This window comes from Poromitra crassiceps (assembly GCF_964638095.1).
Source record: "Poromitra crassiceps genome assembly, chromosome: 16".
Taxonomy (NCBI): Eukaryota; Metazoa; Chordata; class Actinopteri; order Beryciformes; family Melamphaidae; genus Poromitra; species Poromitra crassiceps.
In genome coordinates this window covers 13,261,682-13,289,402 of record NC_139645.1, presented here as the reverse complement: position 1 = coordinate 13,289,402, position 27,721 = coordinate 13,261,682, and the positions used below count along the sequence as shown (strand labels likewise).

Below are 27,721 nucleotides of genomic sequence, written 5' to 3'. Positions count from 1 at the left end.
CATACATACAAATATGAACAATACATAAAAAAGGAAAAATAATGAAATATGTTGCATAATGCTGGATGATTTATGTACAGAGGGATCTGTGTATCTATCTTCTATTATAAAAGGGAGCAAGTGGGCAATGTTTGTATGACATCACTGATGATCTCATAGACATTGTGACATCATCAGTGACATCATTGCTGACCAAAATCATCACAAATCTCACAATGTGGGGCCAGCCAGACAGACAGACAGACAGAAAGAAAGACAGATTCAACTTTGGCAATTATGTATGATGATGATGATGATGATATAATTTGTTTTTATTTACTTGCTTACAGTATCAAATATCAGTTAGTCACAAAATAACAGTTATTCTGTATTTGAACACAAAATGAGCTCCGTCCTGATGTTCTTATCTCATGTTGCTCTTATTTCTTCTTGTACTGGAATTTCCTCCATTTGATATTCTGCAAACAGAAAGCAGAAGGTAAGAAAATGTACAATGAAGCAAACCAAACGTAAGGGTTGTTGAGTGACAGGTCGTAGCACCAATGAGAGAGTGGTTCGAAAAATGGGCATCATGGTCAATCAAATATATATCAATCAAACCAATCAGATTCCCGTCTCGCATTCCCTTTTGTTTGCGCGACGCATGCTGTAATTCTCTCCATGCGTGATTTGGACATCTCACAACAACCATCGCATCAGATTCCTCTTGAAAACATCTGTGATTTGCAGCTTTTAATTGATGCAATTGGGGTTCTTTGGTTGAGTGGAAAATAGAAACGTGTTTGCAACGGGGGGAAACAGGGACATTTGATTGACAATAATATTGCAAGTAGACTACAATGTCCAAGTTTTCTCAATTCATTTCCCATTAACCCATCTTTGGAGCCTATTTGTTCCTGTTTATTTAATAACTCACTACTCTACTGTCACTCAATAGAGACACTGCGGAGCGCATCATCATTCAGAAACCACGCCCAAAACGGGGGAAAACACAAACTCCTGTCCAATCCTGGCGTTCTCCTGTGCCGCGTGCATGGTCGGGTTTTGCACAAAAAGATCGTATATACGGAAGATGAGCACTCCAACTTACTTCATTGACAGCAACATCCACATTTTTCTTCTCGCCAATTCTCAATGGCTTCTTTGTTTTCCTCGGGAGTACAAAAAAACTTTAACTGGCGATTTTTTACATTTGTTGTGTGCACAGCCCACCACACAACAGCTTTTAGCTATGTTTAATTCAAAGAAAATGACGCTGGTGTGGGGAAATGAACTGAGCTTTTCCCCCGTGATGGGCGTGGCCTATTTCATGCAGTGTCTCTATTGGACTCACATTTTTCCCCCAGGTGGATTTGGACTTCTTGGTCTTCATGTCCTCCAGCGTTTCGTAGGTGTTTGCCTGGACGGCTGTGCTCTCCCCGGGGATCTGCTCGTAGGTGTCATCAGGGAGCTGGTGCCCGGGAGGCGGCGGGCCCTCGGCGAGCTCAGCGTACTCGCCGTCTGCTGAACCTGCGGCTCCAGGCCCGGCGGACTGGGCCTGGTAGAGCGGGTTGGACTTCAGAAGCTCCAGCATGTCAGCTTGGAGCTCTGACCTGCCGTACCTCGCGCTGCTGTCCCTGGGCTCGTGGAGGGAGTACGTGTGGCAGGTGACTTGCCTCTTGGGCGTGGCGGGCGAGTGTGCGAGGGCGTCCAGCCGATTGGAGTACTCCTGCTCCTCCGTGCTTTGATCCAGGTGAGGCAGAGACTGGCTCCTGCTCTCCACCCGAGCCTGCTCAGAGTACGTCATCATGGCCCCGGGGGCGACGCCGTGATTCAGCTCCCCGGGACGGATAGCGTCGCCGGGGCTAAACGATAACGAGTCTTCCCCTCTGCCGGTGCAGACGCCGTCATCCATCTGCAGCGGGTTTGAATCCCTTCTCGGTTTCTCCGCTCGGTTCGGGTCCGTGTGGGCGTGGTGCTGGGCGTCGCCAGGATGTGAGGTCTTGTCGGGGAAAGATTTGCTCATGGAGTGACTCAGAGGGATGCCTCTCTTTGGGACTGGAGGGATGGCCTACCGGAGGAAACACCAAAACAAAGAGAATATTATTGTTTCATTTACTATGTGAAAGTTGAATTTCCTGATAAACCATCCTAGTCCTTTCATGTGTTTTCGGTGTGTCAGCGCCTTAAGATACAAGGAGGCGAGAGAGTGGACTCACCTAATATTGATGATACTGATTTAGACGCCGATACGGGACTGCGATTGAGCAAAGCAGTCGGCTAGCTGTTGATTGGATCAGCGTTTCTATTCCTTCACCAATCACAGCTATTCTCACGTCAAGGCGGTCCATTTAAATATGGTTCCCTTCTACACTGATCCACAATGTTGCCACTCACTCCACCTTTCTACTTCAGAGCCACATGACTCAACCGTTAAACACTTGTATTCAATGTCTTCCTTTGCGCTCACTCTTGTATAACGTTCAGTGTTGGGGGTAACTCATTACAAAAGTAACATATTACATGTAATATATTACTTTTAGCAGTAACTCGGTAATATAACTTATTACCAATAGGATTTGAGTAATATTATACCAGTTACTTTGTCAAGTAACACAAGTTACAAATTGAATTGAATTTTAATCAAAGCACATATTTGAAAAAGATACAATTCTTTCCTAATCAAATTGTGCGTTTTTATGCAAATAACCACTACAGATGACAATTAAGGATTTAGAATTTTGGACGGTTTACACTGACGGTGAAACTATTTTCCGGGATGGTTCCGGGTTGGCGATGTCATTCTGCTGCTGCTGTTATTTTGGTAAAAGTAATGCAAAAGTAGTGTAATAAGTAACGAGTTACTCTACACAGACAGTAATTTTGTAAAGTAACTTATTTTTTTTTTTTTATAACCATATATTTATTGGTTTTGCATGTAATTATTGTACATGTATTCTCATCATACATCTTACATACATCTTTTATACCCCCCCCCCAACCCTGTGGCAGTATAAAAAGAAAAAGTAAAAAGGACAATGCAAGAATTAAATAAAAGTAACACAAATAAATAAGTTGCATCAACTGTATGTACCATCACAATTATATATACACACCGTACTTATCATTTACAATAGCCTATTTCACATTCAAGTCACCCTTCCAATGCCTCTTCAATGTCACCATTTTTAACAAATTCCAGAAACATTTCCCAAATGCCATAAAATTCTGTCATTTTCTTCCTAATCATATAAGTAAGTTTCTCCAGAGCTAGACTAGATGTTAGATTTTTCAACCACTGACCTAGAGATGGGCACCCAACATTCTTCCAACACAAAGCAATTGAACGTCTGGCCTGTAATAAGCACAAATCAACCATTTTCCTTTCTCTGTTATTTAAAGAGCAATTGACAGGGTAGATGCCTAATATACACAGTTTAGGACACAGTGGCAGTGGTGTGGAGGTAATCCTGGAGACATAAGTTGTCACCGAGCTCCAAAATCGTTGAATCCCACTACACTCCCACAAGCAATGAAACAAAGTACCTTGATGATTACATTTATAACAAGTATCCGGAATATTCGAATCAAATTTACTTAACTTTACTGGGGTGATGTAGGTTCTCATTATCCAATTATATTGTATCAATCTCAATCGAGTATTGATTGTTTGCGTTTGTGCTTTTGAGCATATTAAACCCCATTCACAGTCTAAAATGTCCTCTTGTAAATCATGCATCCATTCCTGTCTCTTACTTTCCGTGCTGTCCTTGTGATTACCCACAAACATATTATATAAGTAAGTGATCTGTCCTTTACCATAACAATTTCCTGTTGAGAATATTTCTAGTGTGGACATAGGAGGTTGTTGTACAGAATTGTTAAGTCGTGTCAAAATAAAACTTCTAAGTTGAAAATACTTGAAAAGGTGCCTTTCTGGTAAATCATGCTTCACTTTCAGCTCATCAAATGACATTAGAGTATTATCTTTATAAAGATCCAGTAACTTAACTATGCCTTTACCTAACCAATTTTTAAATCCCTTGTCTTTCTTGGCCGCGCTGAAGTATTCATTGCCCCAAATTGGTGAGAAACAAGATAGCACAGGGGTGTCTCCCATATATTTATGAACTTCATGCCAGACACCAATAGTGTTTTCCACGAAGGGGTTAAGAGTGTTTTTCCTTAATTTCTTAAGGGGAGCAGAGTATAGAAAACTATCCAACCTCAAACCGTTTGCAGACAATAATTCAACTTGCAACCAGGGCAGATCAACCTCAGAAAACCAAAACATTGCAGCCCTCAACTGCGCAGCCCAGTAATACCACTGCAAGTTTGGTAACTGCAGCCCTCCCCTATCGTAAGGCAGATATAAAAGAGACAGTCTGAGTCTTGGCTTCCTATTATTCCAAATAAAATTTGAGAGCAATTTTCTGACCCTTGTGAAAAAAAATGGTGGCGGTGCCAAAGGAATAGACTGAAATATATATAAGAATTTTGGTACTATATTCATTTTAATTACATTTATTCTTCCAATTATAGACAAAGGCAATGTTGCCCATCTTGAAACATCTTCCGAGACTCTAGTAAACATGGGTTCATAATTAGCTGGACTAAGTGTACTTATCTCAGGCGTTATTTTAATACCCAGATATGTAAACCCTCCCATAGCATTTACAAATGGGTGGGGAATCAATGGATTTCTCCTTTCTTGTTCATTCAGAAACATAATAGATGATTTATCTTTGTTCACCTTAAACCCAGAGAAGCTACCGAATTGATTGATCAACTTTAGAAGGGATGGTATTGATTTTCCAAGCTCTGACAGAAAAATGATAGTATCATCCGCATATAATGCAAGATGATGTTCCAAAATCCCTGTTTTAATCCCACAGATTGAAGGATACGACCTTATTGCCATTGCCAACGGTTCCATGGCTATTACGAATAATAATGGTGAAATTGGCGAACCTTGTCTCGAACCACGGAACAGCCTAAACGGTTGTGAAATTATGGTATTCGTAAATACTTCAGCCGAGGAATCAACAAACAGAATTTCAACCCATTTGAGAAAGTAGTCACCAAAGCCAAAACGTTTAAGCACTTCCAGCAAATAGGGCCACTCGACTCTATCGAACGCTTTTTCTGCATCCAACGACAAGATGGCAGTGTCAGGGGACCCATTACATGTATGAATTATGTTAAGCACCCTCCTCACATTGTGGAACCCCTGACGGTTCTTTACAAAGCCGTTTTGATCTTCATGTATCATGGTTGGTAAAACCTTATCCAGTCTCATAGCTAGGGCTTTAGCAATTATCTTTGCATCTGAGTTTAAAAGAGAAATTGGTCTGTAGGAACCGCATTCTGTTGATGGTTTACCTGGCTTCAGAATAAGAGTGATCAGTGCACTTCGTAATAGAGGGGGGAGATAGCCTTGTTTAAAGGACTCCTCGTACATATCTAATAGTGGGGCCAATAATTTTCCTTTAAATAATTTATAAATGTCTATCGGGAGCCCATCGGGTCCCGCCGCTTTACCGCCCTTCATGTTAAGAATAGCGTTGGTCACATCCTCAATATCTAATTCCTTGTCCAGCTCCATTTTCGTATCTTCAGGGATACTGGGGATTTCTAGTCTATCTAAAAAAGCATTCTGGTTTACTGGGTTTGTTGGACACTCTGACTGATACAGGGCTTTGTAGAACGAAACAAAAGTTTGGTTAATTTCCATAGGATCTGTGGTTATATCCCCTTGTTCATTCCTAATGGCATTTATGGCTCTTTCTGAGTTCAATTTTTTAATTTGCCAGGCTAATAACTTACCCGATTTTTCCCCCTGGTCATAAAAGTTTTGTTTGAGTCTTATTAGGCTATTTTCAGCTTTCAATGTTGAAAGCTCCTCATACTCAGCTTTAAGGGAAAATAGCTCTTGTTTTGTTTCTATCGAATCATCAAGACTAACCACTCTCTCCAACTCTCTGATTTTCAAATCTAGCTCGTTCATTTTCTGTTTGAATTTATTCGATTTGGAACTTGTGAAGCTAATCATTTGTCCTCTAATATACACTTTGAAAGCTTCCCACCTGATGGCAGCCGATGTCTGATCTGTATTTATTGCAAAATAAACATCTATATGCTCCCCCACATATTTGATGAAGTCAGCATTCTGCAGCCATCTAGGGTGTAGTCGCCATCTAAAGGATCCTTTACTTAACTGCATATCTTTGTAATATAGTGATGTAGGTGAATGGTCTGACAGAACAATGCTATCATATATGCATCCATCTATATTGGGAAGCAAGGATGTGGAAATTAAAAAATAATCTATACGAGAATAAGATTTACATGATGATGAGTAACATGAGTATTCCTTTTTAGTAGGATTTTGCATCCTCCATGGGTCGCAGAGATTCAGCTCCTTCATAAACTGTTGTATTTTCTTTCTAGCTTGTGAGTGAGAGCTATCCACTCCCGACGAGCGATCAAGCGCCGGATTCATAGTACAATTAAAATCGCCTGCTAGGATTACTTTACCTGTAAGGGAGGCAATCTGTAAAAATAAATTTTCAAAAAAGGATGGGTTGTCGTCATTTGGGCCATAAACATTAACCAAACTTATGTTTTCTCTCAAAAGAGTGCCCTGTACCACCAGATATCTACCAGCTTTATCAGAAATAATATTATTCACTTGGAGTGGCACCGATTTATGAATCAGCACCATTACCCCTCTAGAGTGTGATGAAAAACACGATGCCAGTACTTGTCCCGGCCATCTTCTTCGTACTTTCAGTAATTCCTCTATAAGTAAATGTGTCTCTTGTAAAAAGACTATAGAAGAATCAAGCTGTTTAAGCCTAGTAATCACCTGTTTCAGTTTAGTCATTTTAACCATCCCCCTTACATTCCAAGAAGTAAATTTTAGTGTCTTATTTGAAGTCATCCAGAATCATGCTGAATTAGAATGTACAGTATATTGTCACCATTATACCATAAATAAGCTTGTTGCTTCATATTGTAATTTACCTTCAAAATGTGCCATCGTACAGGGTTATATTGTGATACATACAAACAATCAAATAAAATATCAAAACACTGCCAAAAAACAATCCCCAAAGCTGTTAACCCAAACATAACAGCCTCTTGTGCCCCCGCCACCACCCCCTTACCTCGGGGTGTAGAAAACAGCACAACTGATCCAGTGCAAGCAAGGGAGCAGTTAAACCAAACTAAGCTAACAATAAACTAGTATTGTACTTAGAACAATGAACTATACTGAGACATTTGCGTCTCCCAGCAACAAATCGATACTTTCATGGACACTTCTTTATGAATTATGGAATGTTCAAATTTGTCTCATGTATATGATAGTAGGTTTGTTCACTGAACACCCGTACCATGAGCGCATGAGCGCCTCCTTCTCCACTTGAAGGGATAAAAGAAAGAAAACAAAAATGAATGAATGAAAAAGTGCATAGATGAATGAGTCCGTTGTATTGAGTGGATCCTAGAATCAATCCACACCAGTCTCTGCACGTTATCTTCCGGTCTCCTATCTGGCCACACGTGATTGACTGTCAATAACACAACACTCCATTGGCCAGATCAGTCACAAGGTGGAGTCTCTATGAAACTGAGTGATCTCTGCAGAGCAGTGTATATGTAAACAAAGGTTAACGTAACCGTAGAAACGCAGCTGTATTGTTTACCAAAATCTCAGCCGTCATAATAATTATTTAACTTAATATGCAAAACTTAGGAGAGCCATAAAGAAATGAAACACTCTTTGTAGATCTGGTCGATCCTTTAACAGTCAACCTGTCCCGTTACTCAAAGTCATTTCTTTTGTGCATCACTTCTTTTTATGCCCTGCACAAACTTCTCGGCATCTGCCGGGGATTCAAACTCACGTGTTTGACCATCAATCGTCGTCAGGCGGAGTTTGGCTGGATACACAACTCCGTAGCGAAGATTCAATGCTCTCAGTTGTTGCTTCACCCCGTCAAATCGCCTCCTCTGCCGGTGTAGCTCCGCTGACAGGTCCGGGTAGAAGCTGACTTCTTGTTCGCCGCATACCACCTTGCCTTTTGCTCTGGCCGCTCGCGTTACTCGGACTGCATCTTGGAAGTTCAAAAACTTCATGATAAGTACTCTTGGAGGAGCGGACCGCGTATTTTGTGCCCGACCGGGGATCCTGTGCGCTCTCTCGATGATAGGAGGAGTAGGAAACGTTGCCGGACCCAGTGCTTCTGGTAGCCATTTCTGTAGAAAAGCTACTGGATCATTATTTTCCACTTTTTCCGGCAAGTTGACCAGCCTAAGGTTGGATCTCCGTGATCTATTTTCAAGCTCGTCCACCTTGTTTGAGAGGAGATCCACTTGTTTCGATAGCGTTTCCATCTTGCCTTTCTCTGTGTTAAGCGTGTCCTCAACGTTGCTAATACGCTCTTCTGCCTGATCCATGCGAGCAGAGAAGTCCCGCACATCTTTCTTAACATCTTGAATCGCACTCATGACTCCATCAAACTTCGTAGCAAAGTCAGTACTCATCTTGTCAAGTCTTTGCATAATATCAGAGTTTTCGGCCATTTCGGCAGCTGGTTGGAGGGCAGAGCTAGCTTCACCTGATGAGCTAATGCTATTAGCTTCCGCCTCGTTTTCTCCGACAGAGTTTCTCGTGTTCGGCTGAAAGTATTTTGATATAGCTTTGTTCTTGGGCTTCTTCCCTCCCTTTTTCGGTCCCATATACACAGCCGGAGTCGCTACACACAATATATATTAGTGTCCATATATTGTAAAGGATGTTAAACAGGAGTTTAATCGAAAAATCACCGGGAGCTCGCAATAGTACGTCTACTCAGTTTAGCGCCATAGCCACGCCCCCGTAAAGTAACTTATTACTTTAAAAAGAAAGTAACTAGTAATATGTAGTATATTACATTTTGAGAGTAACTTGCCCAACACTGCATGGTTCTCCTACTGTATCCATAAACACGAGTGCTTCACACACCGCTGTGCTAAAACGATCTTGTCCGGTTTTCAATAGGAAGTCATATAGGCTACTTCCAGTGTTGGGGGTAACTCATTACAAAAGTAACACATTACATGTAATATATTACTTTTAGCAGTAACTCAGTAATATAACTTATTACTTATAGGATTTCAGTAATATTATACCAGTTACTTTGTCAAGTAACTCAAGTTACAAATTGAGTTACATTTGATTAAATCGAAGCACATAAAAAAGATACAATCATTTCCTAATCAAACTGTGTGTTTTTATGCAAATAACCACTATAGATGACAATAACAAAGGAAAACAATCGCATTTAGAATTTTGGATTGTTTACACTGACTTCAAGGCGGTTTAAATGATTTTTCGGGGATGGGTCCGGGGCGGCAATGTCATTCTACTACTGCTGTTATTTTGCTAAAAGTAATGCAAAAGTAGTGTAATAAGTAACGAGTTACTCTACACAGAAAGTCATATTGTAAAGTAACTTATTACTTTCAAATGAAAGTAACTAGTAATATGTAGTATATTACATTTTGAAAGTAACTGGCCCAACACTGGCCTACTTCTCAATAATACCTGTGAGGGAGACATGGGTCCCACAGACACAGATCCTGTCAGCTTTCTGCTTTTGGATTTGGGCGGCAGTGCAGGCGGCTGGACGACAGGCAGGTCATTTTGCTGCTGCTGCATCCTGGGAGTGTTCGCTCGCTCGGCCCTCTGCTCACAGCTCGGCTCGCTCTTCTGGTCCCACAGGGTGCGCAGAGCTTGGACGCTCACCCCCGACCTCTGTTTGACCTCGTGCTTCACCACATCATACAGCTCAACTGTGTCTTTCTGAAATATACAAACAGCAGCCAGTATTGTTGTCACTGTATCAATCTTTGAAGTCCACGTTCAAAATTAATTTGTCCATAATAGGTATATATATAAATATATATAAATATATATATATATATATATATATATATATATATATATATATATATATATACTGTATATATATATATATACTGTATATATATATGTATATATATATTGAACAAGGAAAAGACATGAAACATGTTGTCCCGCATGAGTGATGCACTCCTTGGGCCAATCATGAAGGGCTTTATTTATAGCGCCCCCATTAGGCTAAGCAGTGTCATTTTTTTAATGACAGAACTAGTGCCAAAATGCATCATCATCCCTCAATTTTTTTATGCTTTCCCCCCCGATTTTTCTCCCAGTTGTTGTACTTGACCACTTCTCCCTGTTCTCTTCTCCCGGTCGTTGCTCCACCCCCCTCTGCCGATCTGGGGAGAGTTGTAGACTAGCACATGCTTCCTCCGCTACATGTGCAGTCCCCAGCCGCTTCTTTTCACCTGATAGCGAGGCGTTTCACCGGCAGGACGTAGTGCGTGGGAGGATCATGCTATTCCCCCCAGTTTCCTGTTTGCCCTGACCGACCAGAGGAGGCGCTAGTGCATCGACCAAGACAGGACTCATATCCCACCGGCTTCCCACCCGCAGACACGGCCAATTGTGTCTGTAGGAACGTCTGTAATTGGGGATTTTACAGCATCCAAATACAAGTAAATGCTTAAAGCAGCTACGAGCAACTTTTTCGATTGTTATTAAACAGTATAAATTTAATATCAATGCATCACATCTTACCTCTAATAGTCGACGAGACCAAAGCCGTGTGTATCTGAGATTGCTCCCTTAGGTGATTATTAAGTCTATAGTCTGTCTAAACTCGCGCCAACAGGGGGCTCTCTAGAGCGACCGGACCGGGTAACCCGGAAGTGAAACGCGGAAGTGAAACCAGGAAGTGAAACGCAGCTGCCTTTTTACGCCGTTTGCGCTGCCTAGCAACATAACATAAACAATGTGAACGCCACGCATACTCGCGGGAACATCTCTCGTTATATTCTAACAGGTTTTTTGGAAGTTATTTTGTGGTTATGGCCGAAGTGGCTGCTGCAAACCGTTTCATTTCAATTCCTGATCTGCCCTGGCTACAGACACACTAACACTGGCCGATTCACTCGGGGTTCAAGCGAGACTACTCTGCGTTGGTATCGTCGACTATTAGAGGTAAGATGTGATGCATTGATATTAAATTTATACTGTTTAATAACAATCGAAAAAGTTGCTCGTAGCTGCTTTAATGTCTTTATATTAAAAATTCAGTCAATCAATTTGAGAGGGAAACATATCTTTACTCCAACTAATTCAAATATAAAGTCAACAGACTGGCAAAATAACAATGCATATGCTTGGGGCTTTAAACCTATAGTCTTGGATCTCTGTCCAAGGAAAGCCTCAATATTTAAAGGTCCCATTCCGTGCAAAAGCTGTTTTTACTTGTAAATGCATATATACTGCTGTCATCCCTCCCTGTAATGAGTGGTCACAACCTCAGAACTGCCAGAGTTGGAATTGTCCCTATCCAGCTTCCCCCTGCAGTCTCCTTCAAGCCACGCCCCTTACACTCTGTTCCCCCAGACGGGTTAATGTGATGTCACTCGGGTCCTTAAGCATACTGCGCGCGGTCTCGCTCACACAAGCTACCTGCACCATTTTGTCTATAGCCACAAAATTAACACTTCTAGCTGGAGCGACGCCAACTGTACGTGATCCAGCAACTGCGGAGGTGGATTCGGTAAGTCTAGGCATTTTGAGATGTCCTCTTTAGCGTAGCAACCGTTAAGTTAGCGATAGCTCGTTGCTAAGGTTAGTTGTGGACACAACCTAGCGTGCTGGTCCACGGACGCTAATCTGAGCCTGGGGCGGGCTCCCCCTCAGCGGCCAATGGGAACTGTTAGTTCTGAATATATTATAGAAACAGACCATTCTTGGGAAGCGACGAGATGAGGAAGTGACAACTCCGTCAGAACAAACGGGGTTGCTATATTTTCGACAAATTAATCCAGAATCATGTTTTATGGACCAGAGACACACGTTTTAAAGAGGTTACAGCTGCACGAATTGGGACTTTTAACATTAAAAATTGTCAGTTTCCACAATTTCACTGACACTTGTCCTATAGGTAATGTAGCAATTGAAGTAGCATATCAATCAGTCACACTTGAGGACTTTGTTGGACAGAGGCCCCCGGGTTTGACAGTGTTGTGTCCTGTTATTAGTTTGGTTCAGGCCCAGGTCCTGTCCTTCCTTACGTCATCACAGCTGCAGGTGAGGTATTCTCCAAAGGGCTGGATGGGACTGACTCTGTAGTGCTCTATCAGGTCCGGGAGACTGCGGTGAGTCTGGCAGTCCCCGGAGACGACGAACAGTCCGGCTTGGTTCTGGGTGATGACAAAATGGCGGCATCGGTCTTGTCCCCTTTGGAGGAAATGCGCAGGCAGTGAGATGAGGCAGCAACAATGGAACACACACTGTAGGTGTTTTCTCAATCTATCTTAAGCACTGTTTATTTTGTATTAGTTTGGCTCACTTGTAGGAGAGGATGTAGCCGATGGCTTTATCGCTGAGGCGAATGAGAAAACAGCCCAGAGTCTTATCTCGCAACAGATCTTCCGCATCCCTGGGGGCAGAGAGGTAGACAGAACTGATTCAACACCGTCACAGAGAGGTAGACAGAACTGATTCAACACCGTCACAGAGAGGTAGACAGAACTGATTCAACACCGTCACAGAGAGGTAGACAGAACTGATTCAACACCGTCACAGAGAGGTAGACAGAACTGATTCAACACCGTCACAGAGAGGTAGACAGAACTGATTCAACACCGTCACAGAGAGGTAGACAGAACTGATTCAACACCGTCACAGAGAGGTAGACAGAACTGATTCAACACCGTCACAGAGAGGTAGACAGAACTGATTCAACACCGTCACAGAGAGGTAGACAGAACTGATTCAACACCGTCACAGGCAAATGAGGTCCTTTCACTGACACACACCAAACTAGGAGGCACTCGGAGAGCGCAACCATCCCCCAACAATTCCCCAACTTGCTGTTACAGCCAATATCATTCCTATCACATAGATTTGAAGTGAAATTGATTCCTTGTCCTGGTAAACATCCCCTTAGAATCAAGTCTCTTTTTCTGTTATGCTACAAATGATTATTGGAAATGCTAGATCCCATTCATCAGCAAAATCGAACGATGGCCCATATCTGCCCACCAAATTTCATGGATCATAATTTTCTGGCATATATCCTGCCGACAGAAGTGTTGGAAACAGTACATCTGTATAATGCCTTTTTGTGTGATTGGATGGGTTTATCTTGGTATCTTGATTCTGTAGCCTATGTGATGGATTTGGGATGAAACTGATGTATAATATTTACCACCCGACTACACAGTGTCAAATTGAAAACTAGAACGACCGCACCCCAGATATATGCCAACGCCAACAAGTGAGCAGTCGACATCCATGTCTGTCCAGACTTTGACGTTTGAGCCAAATGTGAAGAAATTCTGTCAAGTCGTTACTGAGATATTGCGTTAACAAGCTTGAAAAAGGGCGTTTGTGAGGTCACAGTGACCTTGACCTTTGACCACCAAAATGTAATCAGTTCATCCTTGAGTCCAATGGACGTTTGAGCCAAATTCGAAGAAATTCCGTCATGGCGTTCCTGAGATATCGCATTAACGAGCTAGAGAGAATGGCGTTCGTGAGGTCACAGTGACCTTGAACTTTGACCTTTGATGACCAAAATCTAATAAGTTCATCCTTGAGTCCAAGTGGATGTTTGAGCCAAATTCGAAGAAATTCCATCAAGGCGTTCCTGAGATATTGCATTAACGAGCATGAAACTGGCGGTCGTGAGGTCACAGTGACCTTGACCTTGGACCACCAAAATTTAATCAGTTCATCCTTGAGTCCAAGTCGACGTTTGAGCAAAATTGGAAGAAATTCCGTCAAGGCGTTCCTGAGATATCACGTGAAAGAGCTTGGAAATGGCATTCTTGAGGGCACAGTGACCTTGAACTTTGACCTTTGTCCACCAAAATGTAATCAGTTCATCGTTGAAGTGGATGTTTGAGGCAATTTTGATGAAAGTCTGTCAAGACGTTGGACGGACGGACGGACGGACGCACGGAGGGACAACCCGAAACCATAATGCCTCCGGCCTGGCTATCGCCGGCGGGGGCATAATGATAGACAGCTGTTACATCAAGACAAATGTAAGATGTTCAGGTTCCAGTAAAACAGTTTTAACTGCCGAAGCATACTGAAGCCCACAAGAGCTGAACAAATACAACCTTTATGTGCAGGCATTAGACTAGTACAATCAGGGGTGGAAAAGTAGTCAAAAGTAGCAATACCATGATGGAAAATACTTTATTTATAGTTCTGTATTCAAAAGTTTACTTCGAAACGAAGTGGAAGTATTAGCATTAAAATTAAAGTGTACTTACCAGTAAGTATCAAAAGTAAAATATACTGTTGGGGAGTTTAAACTCTAGCTTACTGTAGCAACATATTTTATGAAGTAGTTATCTGATAAACAGTGTTGGGCAAGTTACTTTCAAAATGTAATATACTACATATTACTAGTTACTTTCATTTGAAAGTAATATGTTACTTTACAAAATGAATGTCTGTGTAGAGTAACTCGTTACTTATTACACTACTTTTGCATTACTTTGACCAAAACAACAGCAGCAGCAGAATGACATCGCCGCCCCGGAACAATCCCGAAAAATCATTTCAACCACCTTGAAGTCAGTGTAAACAATCCAAAATTCTAAATGTTATTCTTTTCCTTTGTTATTGTCATCTATAGTGGTTATTTGCATAAAAACACACAGTTTGATTAGGAAATGATTGTATCATTATTTAAATATGTGCTCAGATTTTTTTTAAGTAACTCAATTTGTAACTTGAGTTACTTGACAAAGTAACTGGTATCATATTACTAAGATCCTATAAGTAATAAGTTATATTACTGAGTTACTGCTAAAAGTAATATATTACATGTAATGTGTTACTTTTGTAATGAGTTACCCCCAACACTGCTGATAAATGTAATGGAGTAAAAAGTAGGGGGTCAGTGTCCACATGTAATGACACTGTAGGGACTACTACAATATTTCCCTCAAATGTAGCGGAGGAAAAGTATAAGTCTCACTGGAAATACTCAAGTGAAGTGTCAGTACCTCAAAAGTACAGTACTGTCGGTTACGTTCTACAGTACCTCTGACACCGTAAGATCCCATTCCTCGCCGCTTGCACACTGCTCTCTCCCTGTGGCACAGAGCTCTTTTTACGGCCTTGACTTACTTTCTAGCAGTGAAGCCTTGGAACCAGTCGGGGAAGTTGCCATTGTGCAGGATGAAGGACTCCTGCGTCTCAGTGAACCAGCGCAGCACCAGCTCCTTCAGGCCTCCGTCTGAGGTCTCCGTGTCCATCCTCACACCTCAATGGCAGCTTGCAAAAGAGCAGCACACCACACTGCACGCCCTGCGCCCTGTCGGCTCACACTCCCCCTTATCTCTCAAATGGAAGAGCGACCGATGTGCCTCATTTGACTATTTCCGTGGCGCGTCTCTCTCAGCTGAACAGTGGCATTGTCTGCCGGTGTTTACCATCGCTGCCAATTCATTTTACTACCGCTGTTCCTTGTCCCAGATTCAGCTGTGGTGGCCACTTCGTCTGGTCTGGTCTCGTCTGGTTATGCATGGATATTCTGGATGGTTAAGATCTGTTTTGGTAAAGGTCCTCACACATCGGGAGCGATTTTCCGTGCGATTAATTTGCATGTCAATAATATTTTTCAAACCTATATCAGTCAATGCAACCGAAGTTTCGCTGAGCGCTATTGCGGCGTTTGTTTTTCCGATCCACGGTCGATTTTTCAGAAATTCGCTTCCGACGTGTACACATCTGTGACAGGTGGGTCAAAACTCGCATCGCAATTTCGCGCCGTATATTCGCATCGCTGTGTAAGTGTGTAAGGACCTTAACACTTTAAGTTTCAATGAGACGTCATAAAGTGCGTCTCTGTGGGGAACCCCTGGTCTTGCACGAGATGCGTGAGAACCAAGATGGCAACGGCCAAAAATGACATACTCGAGGCCTGTAAATGGAAGTCCACAAACAAATGGGTCGCTCCCTGCAGGCCATTCGAGAGACTGCAGGTTTAAGACCCTTCCGCATTGGCTTCAATTATCACAAACGGAGTTACGCCCTTGCAATGAATTGTTTACACCAGCGATGCTCAACTTGCTTTGCCCGGGGGCCACTTTCGTGAAATGATAGGTGGCCAGGGGCCAGTTAATAAATAAACAATATACATTTTTCTGTAGCGGATTGTAGGTTTTTGGGGTGTCAGCCGGAGTTTAGTCTGACAATGTTGTGCACACCGGATAGTTGGTTAGATTAAGTTAGTTAGGTATACTGTACATAAGTGCCTGGGTAGCGAGCAGACTGCAGTATTTGACAATTTAGCAGCTAAATCATAGATTATTGAAAGATATTCCATATTCCAGACTGAAATGCTATAACAGAAGTGGAGTATTGGCCAGAATGACATGAACATTTGGACACTTATTCAGCGGGTATCTTGCATGTTGCGTTCAGGTGCACTGTAAAAAAAATTAAAAAATCACATCGACTTTAAGTGTTTGTAGTAACTGTAATGTGATTTGAGCCGCACGCCCTTGTATGGGTGTAGGCGGGTTTAGTTCAAAATTGAGCCGCACGCCCTTGTATGGGCGTAGGCGGGTTTAGTTCAAAATTGAGCCGCACGACCTTGTTATGGCTAAGTGAATTGTAAATGATTGACACCTCATTTATAACAGGTGCACTTAGTAGGCTAGTTTGTGCGGCAGTGCTTGTAAGTGCTGACTGCTTCTGCGATAAATAAATAAATAAATAAATAGTTCATCATTAATAAAGGCTTAGCTACTGTATACATGACTTATAACTGAACTTTATTATAAAGTGTTACCAATGTTTTTAATTCAAGCAGGGCCACAGACTGAACTCTCATACATACTGTATATATTTTTTTACAGCGTTGAGCTCTCCAGCTGACGAGAGAACAGCATGTAACGTCATCAGGGCTAAAAAGAGCCCTCATGGTGCTCTGTGTTGTAACAGCAGAGAGTTACTGCTCTCTGTCAGGTCTCTTTTTAGAGCCGACGAGGACAGCTACAACGTTAGGCCACTCATGAAAAACACTTGGACCAAGGTAAGACCCTTTACTGGTCAATGTCTACTTTGCTCTGCTATATAGTGTTATGACAGCGGGTTTAAAATTAGTTTGTCACTCGGCAGTGTTTATCATATAGGGGCGAGCAAGCCGGTTGGTGTTAGCCCACAACTCTGGCAACAATAACATTTTGTACTCGTAGATAAATAATCTCTTTACCGTGCACATTCCCCTGAATTAACAAACAGGTCTGACTGCCACTTTTATTGGGCTCCTGAATACCGGTGTGCATTAAACTGAATTGTTGTTTGTGTGTGTGTGTGTGTGTGTGTGTGTGTGTGTGTGTGTGTGTGTGTGGTTACTTTATCTTTTTTTAAACTAATTGTCTTTAACATTAAAACATAATCTCTTATCTCTTCACTGGTTGCAGGTATATGCAAATCAAGATGTAAATATGTGTAATGTTACGGAACTGTGCTCTGTTGTTACAGGGTTAAGAGATGAGAAGTGAAACAGCACAGTAACTGTCAACATCAGTGAGGACCGCAGTGCAGGCATGGCCTCGTTCAAACAACAGAAAGTGGAGGATTTCTATGAGATTGGAGAAGAGCTGGGAAGGTACAGATCAGAACTCTATTCCGTTACAGTTACAATTGAAATTGGTGGTATTCCGAATACAGTTACTTTCTTTAAAATTGGAATAATTGAAGGACATACTTTTTGTTTGTTTTGTTTTATTTGCTCTAAAATTCATATATATCAACGCAAGTTGTGTGTGCGCAGTGTGTACCTGAGACCGGGAGCAAATAAAAAGACAAGTCTTCAGATCATATTTTGCCATCTTTATCTTCAGATTGAGTTTGTGTGGTGAAGAGTAAATCCACTTTGCTATATTTTATTGTTTGTGTCTAATGTGTTTTAATCTAAACATGTTTACATTAGTGTAACTTGATGCTGTTTGCATACTGAATACTTTGTTCTCTGGTGGATTACATTTTTCTTGCAACGATATCAGTTGCAGGACAAAACATACCACATTCGTGTTTAAATACTTGTATAACCTTTCCTCTGAAGACAGTAACAAGGTCACTATAAAGCAAGTGTTCGCTACATTCAGTGTGACCCAGACGAATGGGCTCAGCAAGACTATTTTGAAGTACCGTATTCCAAAAGTATCCTAAAGTATTCGGAATAGGTTACTTGAGTATTCTGGAATAACGGAATACGTTACAAAATGCATTTTAAAACATGTATTCAGTATTCTGTAGTGGAATACATTTTAAAAGTAACACTCCCAATACTACTCCCAACACTGTGCGTGTGTGTGTGTGTGCGCGTGTGTGTGTGTGTGTGTGTGTGTGTGTGTGTGTGTGTGTGTGTGTGTGGGCACACTCCAACGCACGCACGCATGCACGCGCACACACACACACACACACACACACACACACACACACACACACACACACACACACACACACACACACACACACACACACGGCACCCTAGCAGTGTTGAAGAGTCAACAAACATCACCGTTATGCAATTATTTATTAATAAAGAATACAGTTATAGCTCCTGAGATCATGTTTGGTATCTGTTTTCATTCAACCTAGAGTAGTTTACTTATTCCTAACAAAGTCCTTGTAAGATCATATATGAGTAAGTATTACTGCTGTCCCCAATGCTTTTTAATGCAAAAAAAAAATTCTGTTGTAAACCATCTAATACACAGAACACTTGATGCTACTCCTGGAGCAAAATGGTGCGAGATGAAAAATAAATAAATCTACATTTAGCTCTATTATTATTCAAATCAATGCTTTCTTTCCACTGCAGCACTTTGTAGTGAAAGGTGCTATGTGTTGTTCGATGGAGACAACTGTTTTAGATGCGAGTCACACGTTGCTAATTATAGGAGAGTTCTATATTTACCGCCGGCTATATCTGCTCCCAGACCAGCTCTGAATGAGGAAGTGGAGTGTTGGCTTACTGGCCACTCACAGGAGAAAACAGAGCAGCTGTAAAGCTATAGTCAGCTAACCTTTGACCCTCACACACACTGTGAGCTGGGTCTCTGTCTGCATATATTGCTGTTGTGTTATTTGCAGTGTTGGGGGGTAACGCATGGCAAAAGTAACTGTGAATAGAAATGTGTTTGCCACGGGGGAAACAGGGACATTTGATTGTCAAAAATAATTTTGCAAGTATAGGCTACAATGTCCACATTTTGCTCTGTGCGTTCTGCAGAGTTTAAATGCTGCTTTCTCAATTCATTTTCCATTCCCTCCTCTTTGTATTTGTTTATTTTTTCACAGCAAATCAGGTTTCAGCAAATAGGCACACTAATATCGCTTGGTTTGACCAAGTAAAATTATTTTTATACGCATTCTACGAAATGTCTATGGAAAAGAGAATGGCTACTCTATTGTTACTCTATTACGTTTGTCAGTTAGTGAACACAAAAGTTGTGAGCCGTCGTGTCCATAGATTTTCTCTGGGGTTTTCTTTTGCATCTGTGAGACTCGTGCCTCTGTGTGTTCCAGCGGGCAGTTTGCCATCGTGAAGCAGTGCAGGGAGAAGCGCACGGGGCTGGACTTCGCCGCCAAGTTCATCAAGAAGCGCCAGAGCGTGGCCAGCTTGCGAGGCGTGCGGCGCGAGGAGATCGAGCGCGAGGTGGACATCCTGCGGCAGATTGGCCACGCCAACATCGTCACGCTGCACGACGTCTACGAGAACCGCACCGACGTGGTGCTCATCCTAGAGCTGTGAGTGGCAGGTTCGAGACAACTACGGTTGCGACACAACTCAACTCGTGGCGGCACGATGACACCAGTCACATGATCAAAAAGGCCAATCAAAGACTATTCCACCTCCGGCAGCTCAAAAGATTCAAAGTCAAACGTAATCTCCTCCTCCAGTTCTATACAGACCATCCTACAAAGCATCCTCACCTCATCCATCACAGTGTGGTACGGCAATCTGGACAATCAATCAGTAATCAGTAAACTCCAACGCATAATCAAAAAGGCATCAAAAATCACAGGCACCCCCCCTCTCATCATTAGACTCACTATACCATAAACGCACAATCACTAGAGCAGTGGTTCTCAAATGGGGGTCCGTGGCACTTTGCCAGGGGGTCCGCGAAAAGTTTTCAAGTAAAATTCTTTTTTTTTTTCTTTTTTTTTTAAATTAAAAAATAAAATGCTACATGTTACTTATTCCTTCTCAAACTACTTCCTACATGGTGCTAGTCTATCAAAATATCTTGGCTGTCATTGATTGTGTTGCATAGTGGTTTTCTGTACTGTTGACAAATTGTGATATTGTAAGTCGCTTTGGACAAAACAAAAGTGTCTGCTAAATGACGTAATGTAAATGTAATGTAATAAAAAAATATATATATATATATTTTTTGCAAAATCTTCATAGTTCAATGAAAATAGTGTATGCTTTAAATCTAAAATGGTTCATGGATTACATTCTAATAACAAACCTATCAAATTAAAAGTCAAGCACGTTACCGTGGAAACAATTAAGCTTAGCCCAAAATCACAAATCAGAATGAGGGGGTCCCCGGTATATTTTCTATCTTGTAAGGGGTCCTTGGCTGAAAAACATTTGAGAACCTCTGCACTAGAGCACAAAAGATAGTTTCTGATCCATCTCATCCAGCTAACCACCTGTTCCAACTGCTGCCCTCTGGCCCGGCGCTACAGATCCATTATCCACCGAAACAACCCAGTTTAAAAACAGCTTTTTCCCCACAGCCATCAGGTCACTGAATGAACTCCACTCACTCCTGAAGCAATACCCCATCCGCAATTTCTGTTCATGTTGAATGTCCTGTAATGTATTTTGTCTTTATATGATACCTGTACTGTCTGTGTATTGTTTGATATCTGTACTGTCCATGTTTTTTTCTGCTGACACAGTAGCTAATGTGCTATAATATGCTGTACCGAAAGCAAATTCTGCCGACTTTGTCGTGCAGTTGTGCATACACTCATGGCTCTCTGTTTCTGGGGCACATTCTCAGATTCAGATTCATTTATTAAGTATTAAGTTATCACTAAAAACCAATAATAATCGAATCAGAGGCAATTATGTAATATGGTAACAAGTAGGCTAGATACATTTATGTCGTGTTACATTTACAAGCGGCCCTTTGAGGGCAACCAAGTTTGACGACCCCGCTTTAGATGATAGATGAAAGGTGTCTGTGTTCCAGGGTTTCTGGAGGAGAGCTGTTCGACTTCCTGGCCCAAAAAGAGTCTCTGAGTGAGGAGGAGGCCACCCAGTTCATCAAGCAAATTCTTGAGGGGGTGAACTACCTCCACTCCAGAAAGATAGCCCACTTTGATCTCAAGGTCTGTCTGGCCCACTCCAACTTCTGATTTTATTCAAGAGAGTGCAGACTAGCTAGCAGTTAGTCTGTAGCTATAGCAGTTCTCAAAATATTCTCACTATTAAAGCCATCTCTCTCTCTCTCTCTCTCTCTCTCTCTCTCTCTCTCTCTCTCTCTCTCTCTCTCTCTCTCTCTCTCTCTCTCTCTCTCTCTCTCTCTCTCTCTCTCTCTCTCTCTCTCTCTCTCTCTCTCTCTCTCTCTCTCTCTCTCTCTCTCTGATCTGCAGCCTGAAAACATCATGCTCCTGGACAAGAATGTGCCGTTGCCCAGAATCAAACTCATCGATTTTGGTCTGGCCCACAAGATTGAAGCTGGGGTTGAGTTTAAGAACATCTTTGGAACTCCTGAGTTTGTAGGTAAGAAGAAAAGTTCATTTGTTGCTGTCTGTCTTTATGTTCTTTCAATCTTTAATTAAGCCACATGCTTTAGAGAGGACATGAAACATTTGATCATGTGACTATAGTTCATTCGCATCTCACCTCAGACAAGACAACACACTGCTTTCAAGTATGAAATGTACCTAGTGCTATAGAAATATGAACATTTCGGCTTTTTGCCAACTATGGCGCTGGTAAATGATGTCACTAGGTGTTACTGTATCTCTCCCTTCATGCACTGTTTTGAGGGGACCTCTGAGGAGATAGGATTAGATAAATTTTTGGTGCAGTTGATTGTTTTCTGGACATTTTTCTATAGAGACAGTCCGCATGTCTGGGAGCGCCCACAAAATGTTAAACGGCTGGCGCGCGAGTGGGGTAAAACCACCCATATATCTCATGGGCTGACTCACCAAAAGACGGTGCTGCAGCTCTAAACTACAGGTTTGGGGGTTCTAGAGCAGAACACAAGACGTCTGCTCAGATGTGCGTTTACTGCGGTGGTTAAATCCCCGATCGTCTCTGCCTGGGCTGGGCTATCAGCGAAATTCTAACTTTGCTGAATGGATAGAACGGGGGAATTTACCCCACCCTGACCCCGCCCCCAGCCAGGCTGAGCCAGCTAAACCAGCGACGTGGCCTCAACCTATACTATGCGGCTACCATATGCTACAGTTTGTTCGACTACCAGCGGGTGGTGCTGTAAGCGGGCAATTGAAATGAGTGTTACATTGTGATGTCACAAAGCTACGGAAGTCAAAACGGCTCGTTTGGAGGCATTTTTTCTTTACATGGCTGGTGTGGCTTTATCTGGGGTACCATGTGTTCTCAAAACTTCCATGATGTTTATAGAGCACGCCCACCTCCTTTATAATCAAATCCTGTTTTGCATGAAAGGGGCCCTTTAACTTTGATGAATTTCCTCTGCGATCCGTTTGTCTTTCCCAGCACCAGAGATCGTCAACTACGAGCCACTGGGATTAGAGGCGGACATGTGGAGCATCGGTGTCATCACCTACATCCTGTAAGTGAAGCGTCAAAAACGGTCCCGTAATCTCACCCTATCCTAATACATACAAGTGAGATAATGTACATGAAGTGCCCTAAAACAATGATGAACTTGATGTGATGATGCCTTCATCACCTCCAGACTAGACTACTGCAACAGCATTCTCTACGGCAGTGGTTCTCAAATGGGGGTCCGGGGACCCCCAGGGGTCCTTGAGGGGGTTCCAGGGGGTCCCCAGCCAAAAGGGGGGTAATTTATTTTCGCTATAATATATTTTCCATTCATAAGTAACACAATGACTATTTTGGTGATGGGTTTTTATACACTTTCTGTAATAAAACATCTAAAAGCATCAATCTTATTATCATATGTGGGACCGTGGGGAAAAAATCCTATCAAATGGGGGTCCGTGGTCTAATTTTTGTCAGTTTAGGGGTCCTTCATGTTAAAAAATTTGAGAACCACTGCTCTACGGCCTCCCTTCCACTGTCTTCCATAAACTGCAATACGTTCAAAACTCAGCCGCCCGGTTGCTCACCCACTCCCTCCAACCCCATGGCTTCCAATTCAGCGCCGAATCCATTTCAAGGTCCTTCTCGTCACCTACAAAGCTCTCAATGATCTCGCCCCCTCATACCTGACAGATCTCCTTCATCGCCTCCTCCGATCTGCCGATGCCAGCCAACCTTCTCACCCCCATCACTAAGTAGCCTGGGTAAACCCAGCCCCCAGTGACCTGCTCTCAGGCTTACCCTGCTTACGAGTCACAAGGTAGTGACTGAGAGCAGGTCACGTGGCGGCTGGGTTTACCCAGGCTAATCACCAAGACCAAGTACCGCACCTTGGGGGACAGAGCCTTCGCCATTGTCGCCCCAGCCCTCTGGAATCCCCTGTCCCTTAACACTCTGACACACTCACTTCTTTCAAAAACCAACTCAAATCCCACCTTTTCAAGAAAGCCTACAATATCTGACTTCTACCTCCACCCTCCTTTTTCATTTCGCAACCCCCATATTTGTTTTTGTTCTGTATCTGTGTACGTTTGATGTTATACTGTATGTAAAGCGCCTTTGAGTAATTAGAAAAGCGCTATATAAGTCATATGTATTATTATTATTATTATTATGAATGTTGTGTTTCAGGCTGAGCGGTGCGTCGCCCTTCCTGGGGGAGACCAAGCAGGACACGCTGGGGAACATCTCCGCCATCAACTATGAGTTTGATGAGGAGTTCTTCTGCCACACCAGCGAGCTGGCCAAGAGATTCATCAGGCAGCTGCTAGAGAGGGATAAGATGTAAGAGCGGATGAACGGCACGTTCCTCGCGGCGACTTTGTCTCAGTGCAACATAAGGAAGTTCATGTGTGTTTTCATATTCTGATAACCGCCAGAGAATGAATGAATGAATGATTGAATTAATTTTATTATGGATAATGCAGACAAACATACATGAAAAGTGTAATACACTTATTTCCATCATGGTCCTGGATCTTAAGAACATGACACACAGTAATACAGTAGCATCAAATAAAACAATACAAATCAGACAAAGGATAAAAGGAATTTGAGATTAAAACAAACATACCATAAAACACCAGGGGACTCGAATCATATTTTACCCTAGTTTACTCATCAAGAATTTTTTCAGAAGGTTTTTAAAACTATTCGGGGGAATTGGCTAGCCTGATTTCGTTGGGGATTTTGTTCCACTCTTCTCCCCCAGAATAGAGGAACGTGCTTCTTCCTACTTTGCTCTTCAGATTAGGCCATTTCAGATCTGCCACACTGGCTCTTGTGTTCCGGCTATGGATATCCCGGACATATTGGAAGTACTTGTTGAAATCACATAACCCATTGGCGATTATGATTATAGTTTAGTATCTTTCATTGTGCACACTGTTGTCTTACAGGAAAAGATTATGATTATAGTTTAGTATCTTTCATTGTGCACACTGTTGTCTTACAGGAAAAGGCTAACAATCCAAGATGCCCTTAATCACCCGTGGATCAAGGTAGGCTGTTTAGAATGCTTCATTTCATATGCATGCTAACTAAATCAGCATGAGTCTGTATGTATGTATGTATGTGTAACTGAATGAATGTGACTCCTCGTGAGTCCCGAGTGGTAGCAAGTAAGTTGGTTAAACTCACTCCCCCGGTATTAAGGCGCGTTAATCAGCTCCACCAAGGTCACTGGCTAGCGTGTGCGCTTTGGAAGCCGGAGGTCGGCGGTTCGAATCCACGGTTCGGTTGGATTCGATCGAATCCCTGGGCAAGCCCTTAACATGGGTTGCTGCAATTACCATCAACACAACGCAGTTACATTATGTATGTATGTACGGTGCAATTAGAAAGTATTCAACTGCCATAACTTTTTTGCATGTTGTGGTACTACAACCAGTATGCAAAATGATTTAAATCAGTTTTAGTATTTTTTGTTGATGAAAAAAAAATCTGTTTAATCCATTATGAATTCAGACTGCAACACGACAAAAAGTCTAGGAGTGTGAACTGAAGGCACTGTATACTTGGATGCCATGGATGGCCTCACAATTATGTTTGTTTGCAAAGTATATTGCTAGTATACTTATAGTATATACTATAACTATAGTATAGTTAGGGGCGGCTGTAGCTCAGGAGGTAGAGCGGGTCGTCCACTAATCGCCTTGGATAAAAGAGATCGGTGGTTCGATTCCCGGCTCCTCCAGTCTGCATGTCGAAGTGAACTGAACCCCAAATTGCTCCCGTTGGTGTGCCAGCACCCTGCGTGGTAGCCTGCCGCCATCGGTGTGTGAATGGGTGAATGTACCTACTGACTGTAAAGCGCTTTGGATAAAAGCGCTATATAAATGCAGGCCATTTAGTAATGAATGACCTGTTACTCAACCCCTGAAATGCAAGGATAGTAATCGCTCATTGACATCTAAAACAACGGGAAATATCAGGTGGCCTTGTTTGGGATGTCAGGTGGAGGGTTGTCCCTTTGGCGACTGTTTTCATGACATCAAATAATTCCTTCCTGTCTCAGTTAAAATCTGCGCAAGTGTTTGTTGCAAAATAATCTAGAGTGCATAATCTAGAGTGCCTTGTTTGTGGTTTGCAGTGGATACAGCACGCCTTTAAACAAACACTAACGCACCTGCATGATAGCATGATCTCCCTGTATCAAGGCGTGGCTCGTCCCTCTGGAGAACATCTAACCATCTCTTCTTCTAACTTTAAAGTCCAATGAGCACAAGGAGGAGAACAAGGCCCTGGAGCGCAAGAAACGTGAGCGGCGCCAGCTGAAGACCAAGCGGCTGAGGGAGTACACTATCAAGTCCCACTCCAGCATGCCACCCAACAACACCTATGTCAACTTTGAGCGCTTCGCCCAGGTGGTGGAGGACATCGGCCAGATGGAGAGCTCCTTCAGCAGCCTGGCGGCGTCCCACGACTCCCTGCAGGAGGACATTGACGCCATGGTCTCCATCTACAACGAGAAGGAGGCCTGGTACAAGGAGGAGAGCGAGGGCGTGCGCCACGAGCTCTCGCAGATCCGCTACGAGTTCCGCAAGGTGGAGGCCATGAAGCGGAGCGTGCAGGACGAGATGCAGGGGGTCAGCGCCGGCATCAGCGCCGTCAGCAATCGCTACCAGGAGAGGAAGGGCCACTTTGAGGCGCTGCGGCTGGAGCTGAGCAACGAGCTGAAGTGGGTGCAGGAGGTGGTGGGCTCCTTTCCCCTGGATGAAGGTGGCAGCGGGGGCTACCCCAACTGCAACTTCTGCACCGTCTTCAACAACGACGTGAACGAGGCGCTGAAGGAGCTGCTGAACCGCTCCTGTGGAGGAGAGCTGCTCTCTGGGATCAACCTGGACTTCACTGAAACGGGACAGCAAAGATAGTGCTTATATATATATATATATATATCTATATCTATATATATCTATATATATATATCTATCTATATATCTATATCTATCTATATATATATAGATATATATATATATCTATATATATATCCCAAATACAATACAATTGTACTCTAAGGATTTTGTTTACCCTCTGAAAACATTAGTTCTGCCTGTGTTTTTCCTATTGTTATGACCCAGTCTAGGGGTTTTGGATCACAACATAAAACAAGACAAAGACAACCATGAAGAAGTTGTGTGATTTATTGGTCACACTTAAAAAAAAAAAAGAATACAGATAAACGAAGCCCATTAGTTGTTTAGCAGCTAAGGCTGGCAGAAGGCATGGTATGGGCCTTTTTCTCAGCTGCCATTTTGTGTCTAAAAGGCAGGGTAAACACAGGTGCAACCAACTCACTAAGTAGGGCCCCAGCACTGCAACACCTAAATGGACTGGAATTTTTGGAAACCCTAATTAATGTTTTGGTGCACCTGTGCTACTTCCTGCCTTTTAGACACAAGATGGCTGCTGTGAAAAAGGCCTATTGGGTTAATAATCTAATACACACAATTGCAGAAAAACTAACAAAAAAAAAACAGTGCACCTGAATGCAACATGCAAGATACCCGCTGAATAAGTGTCGAAATGTTCATGTCACTCTGACCAATACTCCACTTCTGTTATAGCATTTCAGTCTGGAATATGGAATATCTTTCAATAATCTTCATGACTAAAAGGCTAAAAGTAATCTCATGTGTAAGAAATGACTGTTCTACATTGAAGTAGAAATTTAAATAATTAACTTGTTGGTTTTGGATTTATTTCGCTTTTGTTCGTGTGACCCTCAACACAGGCTTTGAGAATCCCGGGCCACTTACTGATACTTATGCTTAAATTAACCCACTCATATTCTGGTTTATTTCAAGAAA

The 27,721-nt window shown here is 42.5% G+C and overlaps 2 protein-coding genes across 2 annotated transcripts; one reads left to right on the top strand and one right to left on the bottom strand.

The window, feature by feature from the left end:
* Window positions 1-419: 419 nt before the first annotated feature.
* sh2d7 (SH2 domain containing 7) lies at window positions 420-15,363 on the bottom strand (the record flags this gene model as incomplete). Its single annotated transcript, XM_083653146.1, has 6 exons — window positions 420-458; window positions 1,334-2,050; window positions 9,572-9,829; window positions 12,157-12,322; window positions 12,435-12,524; window positions 15,236-15,363. The coding sequence occupies 6 exons, from the start codon at window positions 15,361-15,363 to the stop codon at window positions 420-422; spliced, it is 1,398 nt and encodes a 465-aa protein (XP_083509272.1).
* Window positions 15,364-17,107: 1,744 nt separating this feature from the next.
* dapk2a (death-associated protein kinase 2a) lies at window positions 17,108-26,785 on the top strand (the record flags this gene model as incomplete). Its single annotated transcript, XM_083653062.1, has 9 exons — window positions 17,108-17,147; window positions 17,600-17,726; window positions 19,652-19,873; window positions 21,340-21,478; window positions 21,743-21,872; window positions 22,842-22,917; window positions 24,045-24,197; window positions 24,868-24,913; window positions 26,126-26,785. Exons 2-9 carry the CDS (start codon window positions 17,665-17,667, stop codon window positions 26,783-26,785), a joined length of 1,488 nt encoding a protein of 495 aa, XP_083509188.1. The 5' UTR covers window positions 17,108-17,147; window positions 17,600-17,664.
* Window positions 26,786-27,721: the final 936 nt, after the last annotated feature.